Raw genomic sequence first — 22,616 nt, forward strand, 5'->3', positions numbered from 1 at the left:
GACACGTAGAAGGGCACTCCGTGCACCCTGAAGGCCAACTCACGTTTGTTGGGGTCAATGACCGCACAATAGCGTTTTTTCACTTCAAGTGCTCCTTCTGTCAGCAGTCGTTACTTCGCTTCCGCAGTTTTCAGCTTCAACATCCACACATGCGACATTTTAAAGGCCCCGATGCCAGCCACGAAAGGTAGGACACCGGCAGTTTCCAAAGGCTCACGAAAATCCTGTATTCGATAAGGCCGCCCGGCAATATCGCAGTGAAGGAAAACCGCTGTCTTCATTGCGTCTCCCGAAGGCAGCGTAGGCAAAACTAAGCGATAGCCCACTGGTGGGCGTCGCTCACCGAAACCTCGGCCAGACATGACCGATAACGAAGCGCGCTCAGAGCTTCCCATCACACGACCGTCTCCCACGGAAGCCGGCAGTGGAATGGCCACAACTGCTCTTTTTTTTTTCTTTATTGCCTGACTTCGGCAAGAACCACAGTACACAAATACACTTACAGAGCAAAATGAGCAATAATTAACAACACTATCCGCCTGATGAGGCGTGGCTTCGTCACGTTAAAACTCTTTAAGCGTCACCAAAGGCTCCACTCTTTCGAGCCACTCGGGAGCTTCCGGAGAAAGTTTCTGAACTTCAATATACTTATGCATGCACTCCCGAAAATAGATCCGTGCTGGCCGTGGATCAGGATCGCGATGATATCCTGCCATTCTGGAGCGCCAAATACAATGGAGGCCCATTAGCATAATAAGGTCGAATGGTACCCCATCCTCACTATCTACAGGCAAGTACCGAATACCATGAGAGTCCAGCGGAAATTCCTTTTTTAAAGTCCTTTGTAAGATATCCCAAAAGTATACCCCCTCCCAACAGTGCAAAAAACGTGCTCTATTGTTTCTGGTTGTTTACAAATTAAACAGTGTGTTCCCCAAGGTAGAAATAAATGCTTCCCCTCCAAAAATTTCTTTACTGGTAGTGTTCCGGTATATAATTTAAAGAAAAATGTTTTTGCACTTGGTGGCACCTGCATCGCCTTCACACGCTTAAGTACGTCGCGTCCCAGTCCTCCATTGTATAAGGCCCTGTACATAGGTTGTGGAAGAACTACATCGCACAAATCCTTATACAACTTCTTCCTGCTAACAGAAGATAAATATTCATACGAAAATCCAACAGACAGGAATCGAACACTCGCGACAACCTCTCTAAAGTAACCAAAAATACGTCCCGAGAAACTTTTGGTTGAGACAACAAAGTCCGGCAGTGCATTTCCGAGCCTTAATTGGCACACAGTGCGCAAAAACGGATCGCTTACATCGCGCTCAAAACAAAATCTGCTTACAATCTGCCGCAGAAATAAGTGTCCCAGACTCAGGCCACCGTCCTTCACCCGCCTAAACAAATTGGTCCGGCTGCAGCGTTCCCAGTCAGCAGCCCACACAAAAACGGCAAAGATCCGGTGCAGTCTCTGTACGTTCATCCTTGCACAATGCAACACTTGCATCACGTATCACAGCCTAGACATAAAAAACAGATTACACACTGTGGCCCTTGCGAAAATTGAAAGCTGTCGCCCTTTCCACCTCTCCACCTTTTCACGCGTGGCTTGCGTCTGGGCTTTCCAGTACGAATCGCTATCGCATTAACCGTCCAGTGGGACGCCTAAGTACTTTACTGGGGTCGTCAGCCAGGACACGTTTGCAAAATTGCCGGGCTTCGTTCGCCATTCTCCGTGCCAAAGCCCCAGGGACTTTGCCCAATTCACTTTACTACCGGTGACCTTGGTGAATTCTTTTACGCATGCCACGGCCTCGGTTACACCTTCCCGGTTCACTGTGAACACCGCGACATAATCCGCATAAGCCAGCAGCTTAACTTCTGCCGCCTGTAGCTGGAAGCCTCGAATTTTTTCACTTTCCATGATATTCAAACATAACGCTTCAATGTAAATGCAGAATAGAAGAGGGATGAGGGGAAAACCCTGGCGCACCAAACGCTGCAGGCTAATGGGGGCCCCCAAACTCTTATTTACAATTAATCTTGTCGTGCAGCTCCGGTACGCCAAGGCCACTCCCTCGCCAATAATGGACCCTACATTCACATGGTCGAGTATGCAGAACAAGATATCGGGAGAAACACAATCAAATGCGTTCTCAAGATCTAGCTGAAGGATGGCTACACAGCTATTTGTGTTATCACAACATTCCAGCACACACCTCGCTCTATGAATATTGGAAACAATCGAGCGTCCCATGATCCCACACGTCTGGTGGGGACCGACTATATCTTGAATTACTGACTGTAGTCTACGGGCTAAAATCTTCATAAAAACTCTATGATCTACGTTTGTGAGGGCGATAGGACGATATGCTGGGACCTGTTGTAACTTTTCTGTTTCATCGGATTTAGGAATTAACACTGTATGGGATTTACCATAAGACGGGGGCAATTCATTTACTTTGTAGGCTTCATTATACACTGCTGTCAGTACTGGCACTATTTCGTGTTTATATGCTTTGTAAAAAGCCGCGCTTAACCCATCAGGTCCAGGAAGCTCTTCCCAGGTCCAAATTTTCTATCGCGTGCTCGACCTCTGACGCAGTTATCAACAGCTCCAGCCTTTCTTTCTGTTCGTCATCTAATCGCTGTAAAGCACCAAGAAACTTTTCCTTGAATGCGCTCAGATCCACTTCTTGCTTCGCAAACAACCCCTGATAATATTCAAGAAATGCCTGCTGGATATGCCCGCTTTCCCCAGATAACGCCCCGCCCCATTCAATATTTCCAATGTGGTTTCGCTGAGCATGCGTTTTTTCGATTCCTAGAGCTCGTTTTGAAGGTGTCTCCCCAAAAGCTATATCTTGCACCCTAGCCCGCACAAGTGCACCACGATAGCGTTCTTCCTCGAAGAGTTCAATTTTGTGTTTTATTTTCTAATATCGTCCATCCATTGGCCTGGCTTTTCGCTTTCTTTTTCGAGAAGTTTAGCCAGTAAGGATCCGGCCACGACTGCTCAGCGCGGTGGCATCTGCGAGGAGAGCGGCTGCCGGCTCGTGCTGAGTAAGTCGTTAAAAGAAAAATATCAGCGCAGTCGACAGGACTCGAACCTGTGCGGGGAGACCCCAATGGACTTCTCGTCCATCGCCGTAACCACTCGGCCACGACTGCTTTTTTTTTTCTTTATTTCCGGATACTTACACAGTACAAAATCGTACATGGAAAAATTAAGCGAACTCACAGCCAAAAGTTCACGTGGAAATGATAGTAATAAGGAAGCTGTCATCCTTAGGTGGGATGACGTTGTCGTTTTAAAATTCTCTCAAATGGATCAAGGGCTCTAATCTTGGCAGCCATTCTGGAACTGTACACTTCAATTTGTGCATTTCAACAAAGGCATGCATACTTTCACGAAAGTAGAGCCTTGCAGGGCGAGCATCGGGGTCTAAATGATACCCAGCCATCCGGGACCGCCAGAGGCTGTGCAGACCGATTAACAAGACGGTATCAAAAGGTATGCCGTCTTCGTTATCTGTTGATAGGAACCTGATGCTATGTGTATCTAACGGTAAATCTTTTTTAAGGGTTCTTTGCAGCACGTCCCAAAAATAAACCCCCTCCCAACAGTGTAGAAAAACATGATCTATTGTCTCAGGCTGTTTGCATATTAAACAAAGCGACCTCCATGGCAGAAAAAAACCCCTGTCTTCAAGAAATGTTTTTACCGACAACGTTCCAGTATGCAGCTTAAAGAAAAACGTTTTTACTCCTGGGGAAACTGGCATCCTTTTGACCCGCTTCAATACATCTTGACCCGGATAGCCGTTGTACAAGGCTCTGTACACAGGAACGGAGAAAAAGTCATCGCACACATCCTTACACAATTTTTTCCTATTGACTGAACACAAGTAGTGAATCGAAAAACGAGTTGTCAAAATTCTGACGCTGTTTACGACTTCTCTTAAAAAACCAAAAAGGCGCCCTGGCATACTTTCTGTGGCAACAACAAAATTTGGCAACGCCCGCACGAGCCTTACTTGGCAAACAGTGCGCAGAAATGGATCATTTACGTCGCGGAAGAAAAGGAATCTGTTTACAAGCTGTCGGGCGAATAAGTGTGCTAGCCCAAGACCCCCGTCTTTGACACGCCGAAACAAGTTATCCCGTCTACACCGTTCCCAATTCGACGCCCAAACAAAAGCGGCAAATACCCGATGCAGCCTCTGAATGTTTAACCTGGAACAGTGAAGCGTTTGCATTACATACCACAACTTGGCAACAAAAAACAGATTACACACCGTTGCGCGTGCAAAGATAGACAGCGGCACACCGCTCCATTTGTCAGCCTTTTCACGGATTTCTTGGGCTTGATCACGCCAAAATGGCTCACTGTCATCATAGCATTCTATAGGCACACCCAAGTACTTAACCGGTGTTGTGGCCCAAGTCACGTTGGCAAACGTGTAAGGCGTCGATGGCCACTCTCCGTGCCAAAACCCTAGACACTTTCCCCAATTCACCGGACTTCCAGTGGTCGTGCTGAAATCTTTCACGGCTTCGACTGCCACGCTAACGCTCTCTCTGTTCGCACAGAAGACGGTTACGTCATCAACATACCCCAAAAGTTTGACCTCCGTCATGTGGACTTGGAAGCCCTGTACAGATTCATTCTCAAGGATTGGCATGCACAAAGTTTCGATATAAATGCAGAACAGAAGCGGGCTGAGGGGGCAACCCTGACGCACCGAACGTCGCACGTTCACGGGTGCACCAAGTTCCTTGTCGACAATTAATCTTGTAGTGCAGTTTCGGTACGCCAAGGCTACGCCCTCGCTGATAACAGAACCCACATTAATGTAATCTAGAACTGCAAACAAGGCATCATGTGAAACACAATCAAACGCTTTTTCAAGGTCGAGTTGCAGAATCGCAACGCTACCGCATGTTGCATCACAACACTCCAGTACGCATCTCGCCTTATGTATGTTCGTAGCAATGGTCCTTCCCTTGATCCCGCAAGTCTGGTGAGGCCCAACAATCTCCTTAATAACGGTCTGTAATCTGGCTGCTAGTACTTTCATTAGTATCTTGTAATCAACATTTGTTAGGGCTATTGGCCTGTATGACGTCACCAATCTCAATTTCTCAGTTTGTTCTGTTTTAGGGATTAGTACAGTATGTGACGACGCAAAAGAAGGCGGCAACAAGTTAAGATCGTAGCCTTCTTTAAATACTGCAGCTAACAATGGGACAACACTTTTTTAAATGCTTTATAAAAAGCCGCGCTCAAGCCATCAGGCCCTGGCGACTTCCCTGGATTTAGATTATCAATGGCACGCTCAACGTCATGTTCGGAAATCGGCAGCTCCAACCTTTCTGTTGTGTCAGCATCTAGTCGTGGCAAGGAAGAAAGAAACACGCGCTTAAACCTGTCCATGTTCATGTCGCGAAATGCAAACAGTTGCTGATAGTATTCGTAAAACGCACGTGCAATGCCGTCTTTATCTGTCACGAGGTTGCCGTTCCACTCAATCTCTTCTATGTCGTTTCGACGACCATGCGCTTTCTCGAGACCGAGAGCCCGTTTAGTGGGCGTCTCGCCTGCTGCGCATCTTTCGGCCCTGGCGCGAACGAGCGCTCCTCGATATCGATCTTCATCTAGTAACTCAATTTTCTTTTCCAGTTTTCTGATATCGTCATTATAGACCCCTGGCTCTTTGCACTCGTGCGCTATTAACTGATTTAGTGTCACCCTTAAACAAGCTTCTTCTCGCTTTTCGTCATGTCGAATACAACTGCCTCTTTCTATAGCTTTCATCTTAATTTCTTGTTTGCAGCATTCCCACTGCTCTCCAATGGTGGTGCAAGGTCGTTGTTCTATCTCTTTAAGCTTCCCTACAATTATTTCAACTAAAGCTTCATCTTCTAAGAGTTTGGAGTTTAGCTTCCACAGTCCCCACACAAATTTTTTCTTTCGGTTTCTAGGGCCGATTGTACATTTCACAAGACAGTGATCCGAAAAAGACACTGGCATAACGACATAATTTTGGCATTTCGGAATCGCATCCAACGATAAATAAATACGGTCGAGCCGGGCATGACTAGAACCTTGGAAATGCATGTATTTCACGCTGCGCGCTCCCTCCAAACACTCCGCTACATCATCTAGAGCAAATTCGCCAACTAGCTGCGACAAAACATCCGTGCTTCCGTCTCTAAAGGCGCGGCTACTTGTATTATCTCGAGCACTTAAGACACAATTGAAATCGCCCATAACGACGAGTTGTCGCCCACTATTTAGATATCGCTGGATGCTCACGAAAAAATTTAACCTTTCATCAGCCGCATTCGGTGCATAAACACAAAAAACGCGCCATTCGCTGTTATGAAAAACGAAGTCTCAAACAATAAAGCGACCTTGCATACATGAAATCACTTCTTGCACTGTCAGTCCTGGCAACTTCTTAACGAACAGAAGGAACCCGGCCGACGTGCCAACCGCGTGACTAACAGCCACATCGTACCTCGACGTGAAACGCTGCACCATGCTGCCCGTGTCCTCTTCCCCTTCTATTTTGGTTTCCTGAACTGCCAACACGTCCACGTCCTGGTCCGTTAAAATACGGTATACTTGACTTTGCTTTCTTTTCGATGCAAACCCACGGACGTTAAGCGTTGCTACGCTCAGTGACTGTTGCATCGCCATTTTCGTACTTTAGAAGGACGCAGGGAGCATGGTGCTTACCTTTCGCGCCTAGCACGTCGCTAGACGCTTCCAGAAGTCCCGCCGCCATCGTAATTATCGGGCTGGACGTGCTGCGAGAGCGGCTTTTCGGCTGCCCTCCGGCCCGTCGCGGTGTTAGGTTGCGGTCTGAAGGAAGGTCGTCGTCCCTGCACAGTTTTCGCTGGTGGTTCCTCGGCGTTGCCAGGGGCCTGCTTATCCGCCCCGTCACCGGCGTCGGCGTGCGGGCGCTTCGGTGCACTGCCAGCGCTTGTTGTCCGGCCGCCGTTCTCCGCATTGGTGTTCTCATCCGCCGATGCCGCCGGATCACTTTTCCCTTGAAGGGGCGCTTCCTCGCTCACAGGCACCTCCGAAACAACGGATGGCAGTACCTGTTTGTTGTCCACGCCCTCGCCCGCCTCTTTTTCAGCGGTCGTCGGAGTTGTCACGCTGGGGGCCACCGCAGAGCTTTCCACACCATCGGTCCCCTTGGCTGCTTCCTCAGCGTCGACGACGTCCATAACGTCTTCCGGTGTCTCCTCTCTAAGCGCTGGCACCGTTGCGGCAGCGTATGTGCGGACACACCCATCTTCCGAATGTCCGAAGCGTCGGCAGCGTGAGCAGCGAGGTATCTTGCAGTCACGTCGGACATGTCCGCTTCCCCGACAACGCAAACACTGCATGGGCCGCCCAGGCACGACCACAAGGGCAAGCTCGCCGGCGACTCTTATTTGGTGGGGGAGGTCGTCCGCCTTCATTCCAGGCTTCAGCTTGAGCAGAACTATCCTTGTGGTGGAGCCCTTTTCTTTCACTCCTTGCACTCGCCAACGCTCACGGGTTACCTCCGTCACGTTCCCGAAGGCCGCAAACGCAGTCCGGATATCTTCGTCGGCGACGCCGTGCAGCATCCAGTGTAGCCGCACTTTCAGCACGTGGTCCTCGGGGTCGAATATAAGACACCGGCGTCCTTTAACTGAAAGCTCCTTGAAAGCCGCCAATCGCTTCGTTGCTTCAGCGCTGTTGAGTGTCACCGCCCAAACATGGTTGATTTGGTACGCCCCCAACGCCACAACGTCGGGGAGCGCACCCGCTTGGGCGAGGGCGTCACGAAAGTCTTCGACCTTGTAAGGCCGCGCTCGCACGTCGCCGTGCAAAAACACCGTGTTGAGAACAAGACGTCCTGTTGGCAGAGTAGGCAAAATAATCTCGTAATCCTTATCTGCTTCAATGTCGGACCTGTTTCCGCGGCCAGCAAGGGCCGCTATCGCCGCTCCACCGGAGCTCATGATTCTGCGACCGTTCACTGGCGTGGCCGGAAGTAGAATGACTCGGCCACGACTGCTCAGCGCGGTGGCATCTGCGAGGAGAGCGGCTGCCGGCTCGTGCTGAGTAAGTCGTTAAAAGAAAATATCAGCGCAGTCGACAGGACTCGAACCTGTGCGGGGAGAACTCAATGGATTTCTAGTCCATCGCCTTAACCACTCGGCCACGACTGCTCAGCGCGGTGGCATCTGCGAGGAGAGCGGCTGCCGGCTCGTGCTGAGTAAGTCGTTAAAAGAAAATATCAGCGCAGTCGACAGGACTCGAACCTGTGCGGGGAGACCCCAACGGATTTCTAGTCCATCGCCTTAACCACTCGGCCACGACTGCTCAGCGCGGTGGCATCTGCGAGGAGAGCGGCTGCCGGCTCGTGCTGAGTAAGTCGTTAAAAGAAAAATATCAGCGCAGTCGACAGGACTCGAACCTGTGCGGGGAGACCCCAATGGATTTCTAGTCCATCGCCTTAACCACTCGGCCACGACTGATCTTTTTTTTTTCTTTATTTCCGGGCTCCGACACGGTACACAAACACAAAAGGAAATTTACATTGTACCCCTTTCAGGTGGCACTCACACTCAACCGTCTGCTGCAGGCATTGTCATGCTAAAAGTCCTTTAAGGACACCAAGGGCTCTACCCTCGAGAGCCACTCAGGAACGTGAGCAGCCGTTTTCTGTATTTCGACAAACCAGTGCACACTCTCGCGGAAGTAAATTCGTGCAGGCCTCGCATCCGGTTCACAGTGGTATCCAGCCATTCGTGAACGCCAAATAGCGTGGAGGCCCAACAGCAGTATTGCATCATAAGGCATTCCCTCTTCGTTCTCTAGAGGGAGATACCGTATTCCATACGTGTCTAGAGGCAAGTCTTTCTTCAGCGTTCTTTGCAGGACGTCCCAGAAGTAGACGCCTTCCCAGCAGTGCAAGAATACATGATCGATTGTCTCTGGCTTCTTACATATCAGACAATCTGAACCCTAAGGAAGAAACATTCCCTTTTTCTCCATAAATGCTTTCACAGCCAGTGTTTCTGTGTGTAATCTGAAAAAGAAGCTTTTGGCTGCTGCTGGTACCTGCATTTTCTTCACCCTCTTCAACACATTACCGCCCTGGCCTCCACGGTATATGGCCCTGTACAGTGGTTCAGGCAGAACAACATCTCGTAAATCCCGATAGAGTGTTTTCTTTTTTACAGTAGAGAGGTACTGCTGCGAAAAACGAGCAGCTAAAAATCTAACACTCATAACCACTTCTCTGGTGTAGCCAAAAATACGACCTTGAATGTTATCTGTTCCAACAATCCATTCCGGTAATGCATGGCCCAGCCTTACTTGACAGATTGTGCGCAAGAACGGGTCACTCGCGTCTCGAAAGAATAAAAATCTGCTGACGATTTGGCGCAAAAACAGATGGCCGAGCCCTAGTCCTCCGTCTTTTACACTTCTGAACAAATTTGTCCGGCTGCATCGTTCCCAGCTCGAGGCCCAGACAAACACTGCAAAGATGCGGTGCAGTTTCTGCACGTTTACTCGCGAACAGTGCAGTACCTGCATCACGTACCACAACTTGCTGATGAAGAATAAGTTGCACACTGTAGCTCTGGCAAATGTAGATAACATAGCCCCTTTCCACTTGTCAGTTTTTGCACGGGTGTCTTCCAGCTGCCTTTTCCAATGCGGTTCGCTATCTCGATAACATTCCAGTGGGACACCTAGATACTTCACTGAGGTCGTCACCCAGGACACATTCGCAAAGTTAACAGGAGTGGTTGGCCACTCACCATGCCAGAAGCCAATACATTTGGCCCAGTTGACTCGACTTCCTGTCGATTGACTAAATTGCCGAACACAATCAATGGCCTTCCTTATGCTCTCATAATCAGTAGCGAAAACAGCTACGTCATCCGCATAAGCCAGCAACTTAATTTCTGTCGCTTGTAACTCAAAACCTTGGATACCGTAATTCTGTATTATGCTCAAACACAGAGATTCTATGTATACACCAAACAAAAGAGGGCTTAGGGGGCAGCCTTGGCGCACCGAACGCTTCACGCTTATGGGGGCCCCCAAACTCTTATTTACTATTAGTCTCGTTGTGCAGTTTCGGTACGCCATGGCCACTCCCTTCCTGATGACTGACCCGACATTCACGTGATCCAAAATTAAAAACAAAAGTTCATGTGCCACGCAATCAAACGCTTTTTCCAGGTCTAACTGAAGGATAGCAACAGGACTGTTCGTGATATGACAACACTCAAGAACACATCTTGCTTTATGAATATTAGACACAATAGAACGACCTTTGATGCCGCACGTCTGATGAGAACCAACTATCACATTCATTACTCTTTGTAACCGCCTTGCTAGCACCTTCATGAATATCTTGTAGTCCACGTTCGTAAGTGAAATCGGCCTGTAGGCTGTAACATTCTTTAACTTTTCACTATCTTCCGTTTTCGGAATTAGGACAGTGTAAGATACGCCAAAGGAAGGAGGTAGTGCTTTTAATTCATATGCGTCATTAAAGAGTACCGTTTACAAAGGGGAAATGTCTTGCTTAAAGGCTTTACAGTGCCACGTATCATTGTAGTGTTCGTTCACGCTCAAGGCTGCAGGAAAGGGCTGTTATCATTTTTTGTTCGTGACGCGAGAAGCGACCAGTCTAATTTCGATTGATCGCAGCCATGAAAGGCTGCATCTAGGTTTTTCCAGAATACTGTAGATGAACTTGTCCTGCTATCTGGAAGTTTCCTTGCCGGCTTTAAATTGAGCGATGCCGCGAGCGGCGGACATTCGTAGTTCGACGACCGCCGAGCACGCTTGTTGCTGTCCGAGCTCGTCCAGACCCAGCGCACTTTTTTCGGCGCTGGCTTGCTGAGAAGTTTTGACAAGTGCAGGCGGGCCTCGGATCCACTGCGACCCCGAGGTTCCGCAACCAGCCTCCCCGCCCAGGCGCCGTGCCTTTGCCGGTGCTCGGGCAACTTCGTGAGCTTCAAGCAGCAGCCCAGTCGGCTGCCCGTGACGTCATGGGAGGCCCGGGACCTGCTGCCCCTCCGGTGTTCCGTGCGCCGCCCCCAAAGGCGCATTGTTTTTCGTTTACAGTTACTTCCGACGCGACAGCTGACGACATCGTCGACGGCATCGAGTTGGTTGTCGGCCCGAAAGGTCTAGAGAGCCTCCAGCACCATGGAGGCATGAAGTTCTGCGTCGCCATGGCCTCGGCTGCGGCGGCGGAGAAGATGCTCGTGGAAGGCGCCTTCAACGTGAACGGCACTTCCGTCCCAGTAGCCTGCGTGGGTCCTGCCGTGGTCCACGTGACGGCTTTTCGTGTGCCGCTGTTCGTGGGAGACGCGGCGCTGGCAGCGGCACTGAGCTCCTACGGCAAGGTGCTTGACATCACCCATCCCGTCCTCAAGGGCCGTCGTCACGTCGGCAACGGGACGCGCGTGGTCCGGATCGAGATGAAGCAGGCGGTGCCGAACTTCTTGACCGTCCAGGGCCACCGCGTCATGTTTGACTACCGAGGCGTCCGGAAGGTGTGTTCCCGCTGCGGGCAGGACGGCCACATCGGCGCGGCGTGTCGAACGCCGCGGTGCGCTCGCTGCGAGGTGTTCGGCCACGACACGGCCGGATGCGGAGCGGCTTGCAGGCGCTGCGGTGGAAGCCACGCCACAGCGGACTGCCTGCGACCACGGTCCTATGCGGCGGCCGCCGCCTCGAGAAAGGAACCGAGCAAGAACAACGTGGTCGCAGAAACGCGGAGCACACCAACTGTCCGGACGCCTGTTGCCGACGCGGACCCTACGACCAGCAGCCCGAGGGAGCCCGAGCCCACCCCCGCGACGGAGGTGCCCGTGAAGGAGCAGCTCGAGGGGACGCCTTCAAACGAGGTGGAGCCGTTCGGTGCTGTTTTCGCGGAACCCTTGCCGCCGCTACCCCGCACAGCTTCCTTCAACACCGAGAGCAGCAGCGGCGATGAGTCGAGCGTGGCGTCGGGCGACCTGGTGGACGTACCGGACAAAGTCACGCCGCTTCGCCTGACAGGCGACTTGACGTGCGGCCAGGTGTCAGGACCGACGACTCCTGGAGGTGCGGACGACGCGCGCTTCCCGTCACCAGCCAGCCACACCCTCCCATCGGCGACCCTGGCGTCGGCATCGGCTTCAGCTGCGAGCGTCGCCAAGACCACGCAGCAACCGGTGAGCGAGGCCACAAGCGCCGACGGCCCCGAAAACATGGACTTTTCCCGACCAGACTTCAAACGTGCCCACCCCCAATCATCGGAATCCGAAGGGACTGTTAACGAACGTTCTAGCAAAAAAGTGCCGCGCGCGCTAAGCGCCGCCCATGGCAGCGCTCTTTAGGTTGTATGCTATGCCATCGGTGCTCTTGGCAGTCATGGCGGTTGTGCATATCCTCTCCCTGAATGTTCGGGGATTTCAATCCGTAGACAGACAGAGAGAGGTGATGCACTTTGCCAGGGCTAGGGGCGTCGACATCCTGTTTTTACAGGAATGCAACTTCCGTACTTCACTTGATGTGCTGAATTTCACCACCCGGTTTTCTGTTTTTGCTTATTTTTCGTTGACTGATTTTCATATGTGCGGTGTTGGTGTCGTTTTTGTAAACCCCTGCCTGCGCGCGGGTGCTCATTGCACTTTCGGGCTGGACGGCCGCACTCTTGCGGTCGACTTCACACTAAACCAGCGGCGGGTACGTGCGTTGGTTGTATATGCGCCAGCACGGCAGACTAGTAGTTCTGATTTTTTTGAGCGCCTCGACTCATTCCTCCTTGATCCCTACCCCACTTTTATCGTCGGTGACTTCAATTGTGTACTTAAAATCGACCGTGACGTCCGCCGACAGGGTCACGGTCGCCGTTATTGCGGTGCCTCCGCGATCTCGTGACTCAGTTCCGCTTGTCTGACGCGTGGGTGCAGCTTCACGGGGATGCCTTTGGAGCGACGTTTGAGAGAGCACAGTCAGCGAGTCGGATAGACAAATTCTATTTTCCACCAGAGCTCGCTTCTTTTGTCGTTAGCTGCGAAGTTCTCGCGTTCCCTGCAGGCACGCCGGTGATTTCCGATCACCACCCCTTGTCAGTCAGGCTCGACTTTGGTGAGGACACCCCACGTACTGTTACGTGGCGCATGGACACGAGCCTACTGGCGGACCCGGAAAGCATGGCGTCACTGCGTACGGCGTTGGCAGCATCGTGCAAGAGCTTCGTTGTGACTGATTCATGGGACACACTCAAGGCTCGTTGGCAGGCAACTCTGGTGGCGGCCGGTCAAGACCGCAGACGCCGGGTAACTCATGCACTGAATGACACCCTCAAGCGCATCCGTATAGTGCAAAGGGGAGCACCCTTAACCTTTGCCATGAGCGATTACCTGAGTCTACTTAAAGCACGTTACCACGTGTTGCTCTGCCAGTCATCACGGGCAGCTAGTCGTGCACACCAGCTCGGGCGGCCGATATCAGACCCGGCTGTGCTACGACACGTACGCGCAGGCACGGCAGAGGAATTCGCTCCCGCTACTGCGCCTTTCGTGACACTCCCAGACGGCACCCAAAGCAAAACCACGGCCGATATCTGCACGATCTTCGCAAGCCACTTTTCGAACCTGTTCTCTACGGACAGTTGGCTACATCTTCAAGATGGTTATGACGGGCTTCTACAAAGTTTTTTTGGAAACTTGCCACGAGTAGCTGAAGAGTTGCATGAAAACCTTTGCGCACCAGCCACAAGCCAAGAGCTACACGCCATCCAGCAGAGTATGAATGCAGCCTCTGCCCCCGGTCCAGACGGCATTCCAACAAGTTTTTATTCAAACTTTTTTTACGAGATCCAAGGAGCGCTCCTGAAGATGGTCAACGGCTTCCTCGCGGATGGGTTACGTCCAAACTCTTTCCGCGAATGTCGCATCATACTCATTCCGAAAGCGGGCGGTGACCCCTCCGACCCGCAAGCATGGCGGCCCATAAGCCTCTTAAACGCAGATTACAAAATAGTCACATCTTTACTGAACACAAGAATGCGGACGATCCTACCTCACCTAATCCACCGGGCTCAAACCAGCAGCGTCCCTGACCGCTCTGTGTTTGATGCATTGGCACTCACTAGAGACCTGTTCACATTTGCCAGCAGGACGGGCTTCAGCGGGTGCTTTGTTTCACTAGACCAGGCGAAAGCATTCGATCGGGTGGAACACTCGTATCTGTTCGGAGTCCTTGAAGCCTTCGGATTCCCTCCGCAAATTGTCAGCAGGCTGCGCTTACTTTACGCAGACCTGAATGCTCGCCTCTCCGTAAACGGCCACCAGAGCGCTCCCTTCTCAGTCACCAGGGGCATAAGGCAAGGATGCCCTCTCTCCCCAACATTCTTCGTGTTATGCCTGGATCCACTCATCCGGCGCATTAACGACAGCCCATCCATACGCGGCTTCCCTCTGCCTGGCCAGGGCCAAATTAAGGTATCGGCCTACGCCGATGACGTGTCGCTTTTCCTCAAGGACGAGGATAGCTACGCCGCTTTTTCGCGGCTGTTTCTCGAGTACAGCGAGATATCTGGGGCCCTATTGAACAAGGGAAAAAGCAAGGCACTAAGGTTTGGCACCTTCACACCGAACTTTGCGGGCGAGGTGGAGTGGGTGCAGGGAGTGAAAGTCCTGGGAGTAGTATTCCTCGCCAGCGGAGAAGTAGCCCGCGAAACCTGGACTAACCTCCGCACGAACGCTGAGAAACGCCTCTCGGTGGCGTCAACTTTCCGCCTTTCAATGGCAGAGCGCTGCTATATAGTTAAGTCCACAATCCTAGCCGCATGTTTTTTTGTCGCCCGCGTCGCAAACCCACCGCGCACGTTTGCGCGCAGGCTAACCTCGGCCTGTGGCTCTTTCGTTTGGGCGGGCAAAACCGAACTTGTGTCACGAATGTTCATGCGCCTTCCATCGTACATGGGTGGGTTTGGTATACCTTGTATCCGCACCATGTGCAATGTGCTCGCCTTGCGAGGAGTACGAGATCTTGTACGCAACCCAGACTATCCCGGGAGAACACTCCTCACATACTTTCTGGGTACAGCGCGTAACGTGTTCTTTTCACAACACGTGGTTGGCCCTACAGCCGAGCAGCCGCCGGCATTTTTCGTTAATGTGCGTCGCACACTGACGTCGTTGACTGCCAGCGTGCCCGATCTGGATGTTGATGAAACCCCGCCCTCCAGGATGTGTGAAGCACTAACGGTCGCTGCGCTGACCCGCGAACAACTCCAGAAAACGAGACGGGCACGCTGGCGCCAACTGACCTCAGCTACGCTTCCTGCAGATGTCAGGGACTTCGGCTGGCTGCGAGGCTGGCGGGTCCTGCCCACAAGAGACCGCCTTGCGGCGTGGGGCGTGGCGCCCTCCGCCCGATGCCCGCAGTGCGGTCTGCTTGAAACTTTGCAGCACGCAATGTTTGAGTGTGTAGTTGCGCGCACCTTTTGGACATTAGTGTCACGCATGTTTTTAACCCGCCTGGAAGCGCGCACTAGTTCTCCCGAAGTGTTTCAAAATATGCTCTTGTGTGTCGGCATGTTCGTTTTGTGGCGGCAGCGTGGAGTGGCATCCTTAAATGGGCGTCCGCAAAGAACAATGTTCCCAATGTTGCAGCGCCTGCGCACGCGCCTCTTTGAACAAGCATGCATGGACGCTCTGTCAATGAGCGAGGCTGAGTTCTTGCGCAAATGGTCGACATACTTTATCGTCCTGCGCGGCGGTCGAGTATCGGCATTTTTACTGCATTACTGACGTGCTCAGTGCTGCGTCACTGAGCATGTGCTTGACTGATCAGAGCATTAAGTTCATCTGTTTTGTTTTGTATTTTCTATGTTAAAACAGAAAAAAATAAACTTCTCTTTCTACGCCGCCACCGAGTGAGTCAGTTCTTTTGCGGGCGCAAGTCAGCCCAAATAAAGAGCTTCGTTTACAAGTGAAGAGTTTTTTTTCGAAATGAGCCAGATCCACCAAAACAGAAACTTAGAACAAGGCCATAATTTCTTGTCTGAAAGGAATGCGCTGCTATTCAACCCAGTACCTCACAAGTTTTATGGGGCAGATAGAGCAGTCGAACAGCATTAATTGCCAAAAATTTACGTGCATAGTTTGGCCTATACAACAATGGAAACATTGGATTTGGCTCATATCGAAGCGAAGCATTAGATTCGACTCAGCTTTCATCTCGAAACTTTATTATTACTGCAGTATGTTTCAGGTTACATTCAAAACAATATGGAAAAATGTTTGTGCTGTGACTTCAGCAGAAAAAAAAAATTACAAGTATGCGTCACGCGCGCTTTACACTCATACATGGATAGCAGGCCTGTCTTCCTGGCAGCATAAGCAGCCTTCTTCGCAATCTGCCATGGGCTCCTTTTCTTGACAGCGACGAAAGGCAGCCTCAAAATACGCAAGTTCTTCGTTTTCTTTCCTTGACACACCAAAGTGAGTCACCAGAAGGTTGGTCACGTCTCTCACCTTCAGTTCGTTGAGGTGGTGTGCATACAGCTCGCACTGTTTCGGTGTTTGTACAAGGGTCTTTCCCCTCTTTAGGACCGATACAAAATTAGACACCGAAACCCTGTAGTAGGGTTCGGCTCTAATTTGAGGGCTTCGGCCTGTCACATTTCTCTGAATGTAAAAAACCTTCGTTTCAGTAATCTTGAAAGGCAGGTTGGACGTTGATCTCATTACTTCCGTACAGTACGCCTTCCAGGGAACGTTCACCGACCTCTTCATACCCGTCGCAATCCATTCGGAACTAAGTCCATCAAAGCAAAAGTCTTGAAAAAACAAAGGAGCTCGCGAAACAGACCACGCATCCGCGCGATCACGCACGAGCACCGCCGGCACGAGCCTACAAGGAGGCTGCCATGTTGGCTGAATCACTTGGTCTCCGGGTCAGTCTCCTATTGGTTGAACGGATTTGGCTCATTTCGATCCACGCAGTGGAAGGATTTGGCTCATTTTCGATTTGAAACGTGATCTGCGGGCTAGCTCAGTTGGTGTGATTTGACCCATTTTGTTCTGATCTGTTTTTTAAAGGAAAGTTGACTGGCTTAGCTTGCCACTACAGTTGGGGTTGCGTTACTTTCGGTTTGTGGATTTGGCTCATTTCGAAAAAAAACTCCTCAAGTATTTCTGGTGTCTTCCTGACCGCTGGACTGCCGTCACTACAACGTGTCATCTGGTGGAGGTGCTGGGTAGCCTTCCATGTACCGGACACCCCCAGCAAGTCGCGACGCCGGCCCTTCGAGTCATTCACCGGAGGACTTGACTCCAGTCTACCACGCAGCCTCTTGGAGCCTCGAGCCATGACTTACGCCGCAGCAGTGCGCCGTCCTGCACCTCGACGACGGCACCTAAGCCCCTATCGCCATTAGCCAGCTGCGCTGGAGCGCCGCCCTCTCGCCCCAACTCGCCCGTCCCACGAGCGTCGCACACGGCCTAGGAAATGCGACGAGTGGAGAACACCCGACCAGCGCCGCCAACTATGCTTCCACTGCGGAGAAGCCGGTGACATTCTCCGGTACTGCCCATACAGGAGAATGGGCATCCGAGGATTTTCTTACGACGCCCCACGACCCCGACCTGGCCTGCGACCAGCCGCAATCGAAGAGTTCTTGCGTCGGGAAGAATACTCATCGGCGAGCCGCCCATCTCGTTCTCCGTCGCCATCGTCACCGCGCTATGTATCTCCTAGCCGAGGCTACGCAGTGCGCGGACGCTCCCCGGCCCCCGAAGGTTAAACTGAATAAAGCAGCCTCTGGAGGTGAGGTTGCTTCTGGAGGTGAGAACTAAGACCGTCCATCGACGAAAACACAAGACTATACCCCAACTACGACGACGATCCCTACGACGACGACGATCCCTACGACGACGACGACAACTACGACGACGAAAACTACAACACCGTCGACGACGACACGGCCACGACACGACACGACGACCCCTACGACGACCACGACCCCTACGACGACCACGACCCCTACGACGACGAACACGACGACGACAGCTACGACTACGACAGCTACGACTACGACAACTACGACTACGACAACTACGACGACGAAAACTACAACACGGACGATGACGACGACACGGCCAGACTTGAAGCTTTTACCGCCGCCTTTAAACCTTATTATGAATGCTAAAGGACTCGAAGCTAGCATTCTCCGTGTTTATTTTCATTTTAAAGCATCGAGGCGATACTTTTTTGGTAGTGGGGTAATGCCACGTATCATTGTAGTGTTCGTTCACGCTCAAGGCTGCAGGAAAGGGCTGTTATCATTTCTGTTCGTGACGCGAGAAGCGACCAGTCTAATCTCGATTGATCGCAGCCATGAAAGGCTGCATCTAGGTTTTTCCAGAATACTGTAGATGAAGTTGTCCTGCTATCTGGAAGTTTCCTTGCCGGCTTTAAATTGAGCGATGCCGCGAGCGGCGGACATTCATAGTTCGACGATTGACGAGCACGCTTGTTGCTTACGCCGCCACCGAGTGAGTCAGTTCTTTTGCGGGCGCAAGTCAGCCCAAATAAAGAGCTTCGTTTACAAGTATTTCTGGTGTCTTCCTGACCGCTGGACTGCCGTCACTACAACGTGACAATAGAAAGCCGCACTTAAACCGTCTGGTCCAGGCGACTTACCCGAGTTTAAATTTTCTATTGCTGTTTGCACTTCAGATTCAGTAATTGGTGCCTCTAACCTCTGTTTCTGTTCGTCATCTAATCTTGGCATCGCTTCTAGAAACCTTCCCTTGAATGTGTCGATGTCTACGTCGTGTTTTGCAAAAAGCGCCTGATAGAATTCAGCAAAAGCTTGCTTTATATGCGTTTCGTCATCTGCTACGACACCTCCCCATTCAATTTTATCAATCCTATTGCGCTCAGCCCGTGCTTTTTCCATGCCCAATGCTCGTTTTGTTGGTGTTTCACCGAAAACCGCCTCTTCGGCTCTCGCGCGCACCAGCGCACCGCGATAACGCTCTTGTTCCATAACTTCAAGCTTTTGTTTAATTTTCTTTACGTCATCAATCCACTTACCAGAAGCTTTACTCTCCTGCTCAATTAGTTTCCGCAGCAGTTCTCTTAAATCCTTTTCCTTTATTTTTTCCTCTTTTTTCAAGCAGCTAGCCTTTTCAATTGCGTATATTTTAATTTGCTGCTTACATAGTTCCCACTGCTCCCATAACTTTTGTCTTGAATTTGTCTCTACTTTGCCAATTTCTTCTTTTATATTGTCACAAAAACGTTCACACTTTAACAGCTTATCACTAAATTTCCACAAGTCCCAATTAAAAGCATTGTAACGTTTTCCTGTTCCTATCCTACACTGTGCCAAACAGTGGTCCGAGAAGGACACAGGTTCAACCTTGTAATTGTTGCATTTTGGCAGCAGGTCTACCGCCATATAAATACGGTCTAGACGTGCGTGACTCGTCCGCTGAAAGTGCGTGAATTGCTCATCCCGCTCACACTCTAAACAGTCAGCCACATCTTCAGCCGCCGCGGTGGCTCAGCGGCTATGGTGCTCGGCTGCTGACCCAAAAGACGCGGGTTCGATCCCGGCCGCGGCGGCTAGAATTTCTTTGGAGGAGAAATTCTAGAGGCCCGTGTACTGTGCGATGTCAGTGCACGTTAAAGAACCCCAGGTGGTCGAAATTTCCGGAGCCCTCCACTACGGCGTCTCTCATAGCCTTAGTCGCTTTGGGACGTTAAACGCCATAAACCAAACCAAACCACATCTTCAATATTCCATTTTTCTACTAACTCGGACAGTCTTTCGGTACTTATGTCTCTGAATATTCTATCACTTGTTTGTCACGCGCAGCCAAGACACAGTTGAAATCCCCCATGACGATCATTTGCCTTTCGACAGTGAAATACTCCTCAACTTTTCCAAAAAAGGCTGCCCTCTCGTCAACTTTGTTAGGTGCGTAAAGGCAGATTATTCTCCACTCCACATTCATGTAAGCATAATCAAGCACAATAAATCGTCCATGAGAACATGTTGCATAAGCCTGCACAACCAGCCCCGGCAGCTTTTTTACGAAGAGCACACACCCAGCCGACGTTCCAACTGCATGAGCCACTACTGCGTAATACCTACACGTGAAACGCTGCACCATGCTCCCGGTCTCTTCCTCCCCGTCTACTTTAGTTTCTTGTACCGCCAACAGGTCAATGTCATAGTCTGTTATAAGTCGATATACTTGACTCTGTTTTCTTTTCCCCGCCAACCCCCTTGCATTAAGTGTGGCTATTTTCAGAGAACATAGCGGAGCCATTTCGACAAAAAGGTGTAGAGACCGAGAGCATGGCGCTTACCTCTCACGTCCAGCGTATCGCTAGACGCTTTGTGTGACGCCAGGGTCCTCAGGTCGGTCGCCGTGGCCTTGCCGCAAATGTGAACTTGCGGCGACTCGTCTTTCAGATGAAACGTTGGGGCGCGGCTTGAATGCAGGCCTCCGGGCCTGCGCAGCTTTCGTTGGAGGCTCCTCTGCACTGGTGGTAGTCTCGTTGGTCCCTTCGTTGAGTGTCAGATTGTGAGGGCGCTTGACGGGAGCACTAACGGTCGCCATGCGGCTGTCGCCGTCATCCCTGCCCTCGTCGCTGCACATAGGTTCGGGCACCTCGTTTTTTGAAGCACCTGCAGATCCGCCGTCCCCTGCCGTTTCGGTCGCCGCGGCGCCTGGAAGTTCAGGCTCCTTCCCTTGGTCGCTGGGCGTCTCGGTGTCCTCCGCGGAAGCAGGTGAGGAGACGGTGGCTGCTCCTACCTTCTCCGCTCCCCCTGCCCCCTTAGCCGCCTCCTCAGCTTCAGCGGCATCCATTTGCAGCTCCGCCTTTTCGTCCTCCAACGCAGCTCCCGTGGCCGATGCGTAGGTGCGAATGCAATCAGCCTCAGCATGACCGAATCGCTTACATTTCTGACAGCGAGGAATTTTACATTCCCGCCGTACGCGTCCAGTGCCGCGACAGCGCAGACATTGCATTGGCCTACCGGGCACAACCACAAGCGCAAGCTCTCCCGCCACCCTCAGCTGATGAGGAATGTCTTCGACTGTTACTCCTGGCTTCATCTTCAATAAAACAGTCCTTGTAGTAGAGGCCTTTTCAGTCATTCCTTGAACTCGCCACCGTTCACGGGTCACAGCGGTGATCTTTCCGAACGCTGCAAATGCCGTTCTGATGTCCTCGTCATCGACGCCGGGCAGCATCCAATGCAGCCGTAGTTTGACGTGCTGGTCCTCAGGGTCGATGATCATGCACCGGCCCCCTTTCACTTGCATTTCCTTCACGGCGAGCAGCCGCTTGGTTGCCTCGGGAGTGCTGATGGTCACCGCCCATACGTGGTTAACCTGGTACGCCCCCACCGCTATCACGTCAGGGAGAGTTCCGTTCTTGACCAGGGCATCGCGGAAGTCTTCGACTTTGAAAGGCCGCCGTCGCACATCGCCATGAAGAAAAAAATTACCGACGATTACGCTACTTCCTAATGCGAAATTTGAGCGCAGCAAATAAGCTGTTTCACCTTTTCGATAGTGAGTCAACCCCAGCTGCGGAGTTGGTTTCAGGGACAACGCCGCCGATGCCGACACAAACAATATGATACCCTCGCTTCCGCAGCGCTAAGAACCAGGTCTAGCCGTGGGAAGGTGGTCACGTATTCGTCGACGTGCCGGGGCCTACGTGAAATAACCGGCGCGTCGGCATCTGAAGAGCACCCTATCCGCCACACAAGAACAGGGGGGGGACCCTTTCCTCCTCTTTCTGCATGGCGGCGACGGTGTTCTATGCAGTCACGTTATCTTGACTCTCTAGCGGCGTCAGCGGCATCCAGCAGTATCAGTCGGTCGCTGCTAGCGCCGGGGGGATGAAAGGGGGGCGGAGCTGGTTACGAGGCCGACGACAACGCCGACGACGACGCGAAACCCAGGAACGGACGCCAAAGAGCTGCGCTCTAAAACAGTGTTTAACACCAGCCGTCCGGTAGGCAAAGTTGGCAAAAGAACCTGATACTCGTTATCAGCAGTTTCAGCAATCCTGTTTCCGCGGCCGGCACGGGCCGCAATCGCTGCTCCAGTGGAGCCCATTCTACAAGCGCCCGTCACGCTCGGTGGCCGGAAGTAGAATCGGCCACGACTGCTCAGCGCGGTGGCATCTGCGAGGAGAGCGGCTGCCGGCTCGTGCTGAGTAAGTCGTTAAAAGAAAAATATCAGCGCAGTCCACAGGACTCGAACCTGTGCGGGGAGACCCCAATGGATTTCTAGTCCATCGCCTTAACCACTCGGCCACGACTGCTTTTTTTTTCTTTATTGCCGGCTAATACAGTGACAGGTCACACAAATGAATACATACATATATACTGAATAAGCACGTTAGCATGCGATGCGGGTATTTCAAAATTTCTTCAGACACACCAAGTCATCAAGGATGGTAACCCACTCAGGGGGTTCATTTTGTGCACGATACACTTCTCTAATATATGAAACACTTTCGATTAGGTTATCGCGCGTAGATCGCACATTTGCATCTG

The 22,616-nt window shown here is 51.6% G+C and overlaps 1 protein-coding gene and 5 non-coding genes across 6 annotated transcripts; all 6 read right to left on the reverse strand.

Moving 5' to 3' along the window:
- Positions 1 to 3,092: 3,092 nt before the first annotated feature.
- TRNAS-AGA (transfer RNA serine (anticodon AGA)) lies at positions 3,093 to 3,174 on the reverse strand. The gene has a single exon. It is a non-coding gene; the product is annotated as a tRNA-Ser (tRNA).
- A 4,964-nt stretch (positions 3,175 to 8,138) lies between these two features.
- On the reverse strand, positions 8,139 to 8,220 carry TRNAS-AGA (transfer RNA serine (anticodon AGA)). Its single transcript has one exon. It is a non-coding gene; the product is annotated as a tRNA-Ser (tRNA).
- Positions 8,221 to 8,292: 72 nt separating this feature from the next.
- On the reverse strand, positions 8,293 to 8,374 carry TRNAS-AGA (transfer RNA serine (anticodon AGA)). Its single transcript has one exon. It is a non-coding gene; the product is annotated as a tRNA-Ser (tRNA).
- A 73-nt stretch (positions 8,375 to 8,447) lies between these two features.
- TRNAS-AGA (transfer RNA serine (anticodon AGA)) lies at positions 8,448 to 8,529 on the reverse strand. The gene has a single exon. It is a non-coding gene; the product is annotated as a tRNA-Ser (tRNA).
- Positions 8,530 to 20,427: 11,898 nt separating this feature from the next.
- On the reverse strand, positions 20,428 to 21,345 carry LOC149360392 (uncharacterized). Its single transcript, XM_089569269.1, has one exon. It carries the CDS (start codon positions 21,343 to 21,345, stop codon positions 20,428 to 20,430), a length of 918 nt encoding a protein of 305 aa, XP_089425395.1.
- Positions 21,346 to 22,299: 954 nt separating this feature from the next.
- On the reverse strand, positions 22,300 to 22,381 carry TRNAS-AGA (transfer RNA serine (anticodon AGA)). The gene has a single exon. It is a non-coding gene; the product is annotated as a tRNA-Ser (tRNA).
- Between the last annotated feature and the right edge of the window lie 235 nt (positions 22,382 to 22,616).

Source organism: Amblyomma mixtum, chromosome 2 (genome assembly GCF_055824585.1).
Source record: "Amblyomma mixtum isolate Tamu chromosome 2, ASM5582458v1, whole genome shotgun sequence".
Classification (NCBI taxonomy): domain Eukaryota; kingdom Metazoa; phylum Arthropoda; class Arachnida; order Ixodida; family Ixodidae; genus Amblyomma; species Amblyomma mixtum.